Source organism: Drosophila montana, unplaced genomic scaffold (assembly GCF_035044405.1).
Source record: "Drosophila montana isolate Dmon_TW-CO22-7 unplaced genomic scaffold, ASM3504440v1 contig_1624_1, whole genome shotgun sequence".
NCBI lineage: Eukaryota > Metazoa > Arthropoda > Insecta > Diptera > Drosophilidae > Drosophila > Drosophila montana.
This window is the reverse complement of record NW_026996559.1, coordinates 2,130,384-2,134,336: the sequence shown is the minus strand read 5'-3', so window position 1 is coordinate 2,134,336 and position 3,953 is coordinate 2,130,384. Positions and strand designations below refer to the sequence as shown.

The window sequence follows — 3,953 nt, the reverse complement described above, 5'->3', positions numbered from 1 at the left end:
GATATTGTTGATTGAATCGATTTAAAATCGAGACGAAAAAATTACCGATAATAAATCGATTTTTACTGCAAGTCAACAATCGAACAAAAAAATTTATTTATTCTTTTGAGAAGAAAACTAGTTAACAAACCAAAAATTGGGGCAGCGGTACGAATAAAGTTACATATAATATGTTAAGATTAACAGAGCTCGTAAGGAATTACGTCAAAAACGTTAACGCAAGGGGTAGCTCGTAACGAAAATAGGGCAACGTAATGCCAATTGTTGTGACGTAAGCGCAAAACGGAGCAATGCATATGCAAAAAGGAGCTTACCGAATGTTAACGCATGTAAACAGAATGTTAAGTGCTATCGACACAAACTCATCGAATGTTAAGCGAACTCGTTCATAACTGTGCGACACAGTTGCAAAGTGATGATGTTTACGGTGAATGGGGGGTGAGAAAAACGCACAAGTCAGAGCAGAAAGAAGAGTGGGAGAAGGTAACAAAACTACAAATTAAAACTCGTGTCTTAAACACATTTTATTCGCGTATGTTAGCGAATGTGGAAAAAATTCGTTGTTTTTAGTCGTACAGCGCACAGTTAAGTTTAGTAAAAATATATTAAATCGCACGAACAACCGCCGATACCCCTCCCCAAACGCACACAGAGCAACAGCAGCAGCAACCACAATAACAACAACAACGACGACGACAATAGCTAAAAATTGACTATGAATAACGGATTCAGCACCGGCGAGGAGGACTCGCGGGGCGGTCACACGGACCAAACATGCTGCCTGATCGATGATATGGAGCGTTGCCGCAACCAGGCTGGCTATGCCAGCTACAGTAAGCGCATACAGAAAACGGTCGCACAGAAGCGGCTCAAACTGAGCAGCGATCCAAGTGCGCAGCACATTTACATATGCGACTATCACAAAGAGCGCATTCAATCGGTGCGAACGAAACGGCGACGCAAGGACAGCGAGGACGACAGCAACGAGACGGACACGGATTTGCATGAATTTCCCGATCTATATCAGCTGCATGTGTCCACGCTGCGTCGTTATAAGCGTCACTTCAAGGTGCAGACGCGACAGGGCATGAAGCGTGCGCAATTGGCGGATGTAAGTGCTACAGATCAGAAGCCAGATCAAATCTATATCAATATATATATATATATATATATGTACATATATATCTATGAACATATAAATGTATAAATGTAAATCTCATGTTTCTATTCGCTTTTCAGACCATCATGAAACATTTCAAGACAATACCCATAAAGGAAAAGGAGATCATAACGTTTTTTGTGTACATGGTCAAAATGGGCTCCAATAAATTGGATCAAAAGAATGGCATTGGCAATGATACCACTTGAACGCAACTCTGACGGCGGCCGCGCTATCGTTATCGTTATCGCTATCGTTATTGATGCCGGCTGCTGAATTTTAGCGCTAGCTGTCCTGCTCACACACACAGTCACATAAACTATGCGTACAGTGAAATCGAATTAGCCGCATTTGCAGCCAAAACAAAATTTACAGTTTTCTCTTTATAACTTTTTTCTTCTTGGTTTTTTTTTTTTTTTTTTTTTGTTATTTTCAATTTTTTAATTGTTGTCTTGCATGAGTATCATGCCGCGGGTTCGGCCCTGTAACATAGCACGGCTGGATGCATTGATCAGAATGGTTTTTGGGGTTTCGGTTTTATAGACAACTTGTGGTAATACATAAATTAAATTTTATATATTTTTAAATTCTATTCATGTAAATTCTCAAGATTTTGTTTTCGTATAATTATGTCAGAAATATATTGTTTCTGCTTCACTGTACTACGTCAGCATAGCCGCGGTGTCCACTTACCAAATGCCCTAATAGCCCACACATCGACAAACACACACACACAGAAACAGAAACACCACGACCATATGAATTGTAGAAGCGGTCGCAGCAACAACCACAACAACAAAAACACAACTGGTGCTCCCAAAATAGTATAAACGAAAATATTGCAATTGGAGGTTAAAGGAAACAAAAATTGAATAGTAATTGTAGCGTTCATTGTTAATAGCTCTTTATACAAAAACAAAAAACAAAAAACAAAAAAAAACTAATTTTACATAGATAATAATACTATGTAAATGACACAATTGAAGACCCAATTTTGGGGCCAAACGATAAGCAACTAACATTTACCTTAGCCTTTCATTATTAAATGCTGATTTGTCACCTCTTAGCCAAAAGCAATCAAATAAAATTCTAAATCTGCCAACGTGAAATGAATGAATTATAAGAACAACAATCAATAACTTCATAAAATTCTACGTAAATTAAAAACTGTTTAATAATATGTAATTATTAAATTAATAATTAAATTTAAATTAAATTGTAAATGTAGTTTTTAACCTGAATTTTAAGAACTTATTTAAATCAAAAACAAACAAAACGAAAGAAAAAAAAACATTTTTAAATTGAACAAAATCTGCCGTTTTCGGCAGAATGTTGCTCGCAAACCCTTGCAGGATTGTTATATACATACATATATTCTATGGAAATACAGCCATAGATATAAAGAAGTAGATCTCTTCGGCTGTTGTTCGAAAAGAGCTTTAAAACTGCCTGAATTAATGTGGTAAATACTTATAAACGGGATTAATTAAACCCTCTTATACGTAAAAGTGCCATCTGCAAGGGTATACAAATGTGCGTGGCAATAAAAAAAAATGTTATTTTTATTTAATTACATAAATTAAAAGCAATGCGCGTTTTATTCGGGCAACAATTAATGTATCATAGCAATAAATAAACATAGCAATAAACACAAATAGAATAGTCCATATTAAAGTCTTGTCCTCCAAGACATGCTGTGTGCTGACATCTTTGATGACATGTCATCAGCATAGTCGATGGACTTAGCGACAAGCTTATAGACATTTTAGGTTAGAAAATTGATCAACAAATAAAGAACGCTCTCGCTTAACGCAACCCATTAAAATCGGTTCAATTGCAGAAACCAAAATAAAATGTAATATTTGCCAACTGACCTGCTTTTAAAAAAGAGATGCCTTTTATATACATTATTATTAAAGTTAATTAAATAAATCCGTGTTTGAAATAATTTTATTTTGTGCAATTTATTATTGGAAAAATGGGAACTTTTGGTCATCACTTTTCTACAGTTAATATTTTGCTGCATTTATCATGCGTGGGAATCCAAAATTTACAATTTTCAACAGAGGCCAATTAAAAAAAAAAAAGGGGTCAAAGCATACCATTTTCTAAACAAACGAAAATGGCAATAACTAAAGTGCTGCTTTGCTAAGAACTTTGGAGCTGCGTCTATTGAGGAATGTAGTAATAAGGGCGTACTGTGTATCAGTTTGGCTTATGAGCTTACCTTAATAATAACTTAATTCCAAAAGATACATATAAGACCATAGAGATTAGACCATATACATATGTACTTATATTTGTATGTACAGAGAAGGATGTTGAGAAGTTGGGTGGGGGATTAATAAAAACAAATATCTGCAGAAAAGCCTTATAGCCAGCCGTACACCATTCAGGCCACATAACCCAACAGAAAAGAGAAACAAAAATCAAAATCGGAAAACGAATTTGTAGATATACATATGTATAAATATCGTTGCATGTGCTCCCACTGACGCCCAACTTGTTGAAAAATGATGATCGATTATTCTAGCAGACAGTAAATAGCCAAAAAATAATGCAATATTACTAAAATGGGAAATACAATATAAGGTAGTATGCACAGTGAAGACTATGAATAAGTTCGTAAAATTCACCAGCAACTTATTTAAAAGGCGAGCACATTTTTCGCGGGTTTTCAACTAATATCGTATGAATCGATATTTTCTTTAGTGCGATACGTGGGTACAGCCGATATATATTGTGTGATGTTTTTAACTGGCTGTATTTTGTAATATCAGCAGTTATCGATGTT

General features: G+C 35.4%; 1 protein-coding gene across 1 annotated transcript; it reads left to right on the top strand.

Annotated features, from left to right (window-relative positions):
- The first annotated feature begins 375 nt into the window (after window positions 1–375).
- Window positions 376–3,107, top strand: Sap30 (SIN3-associated polypeptide 30). The gene is made up of 2 exons (XM_064699957.1): window positions 376–1,111; window positions 1,240–3,107. Exons 1-2 carry the CDS (start codon window positions 716–718, stop codon window positions 1,366–1,368), a joined length of 525 nt encoding a protein of 174 aa, XP_064556027.1. The 5' UTR covers window positions 376–715; the 3' UTR covers window positions 1,369–3,107.
- Window positions 3,108–3,953: the final 846 nt, after the last annotated feature.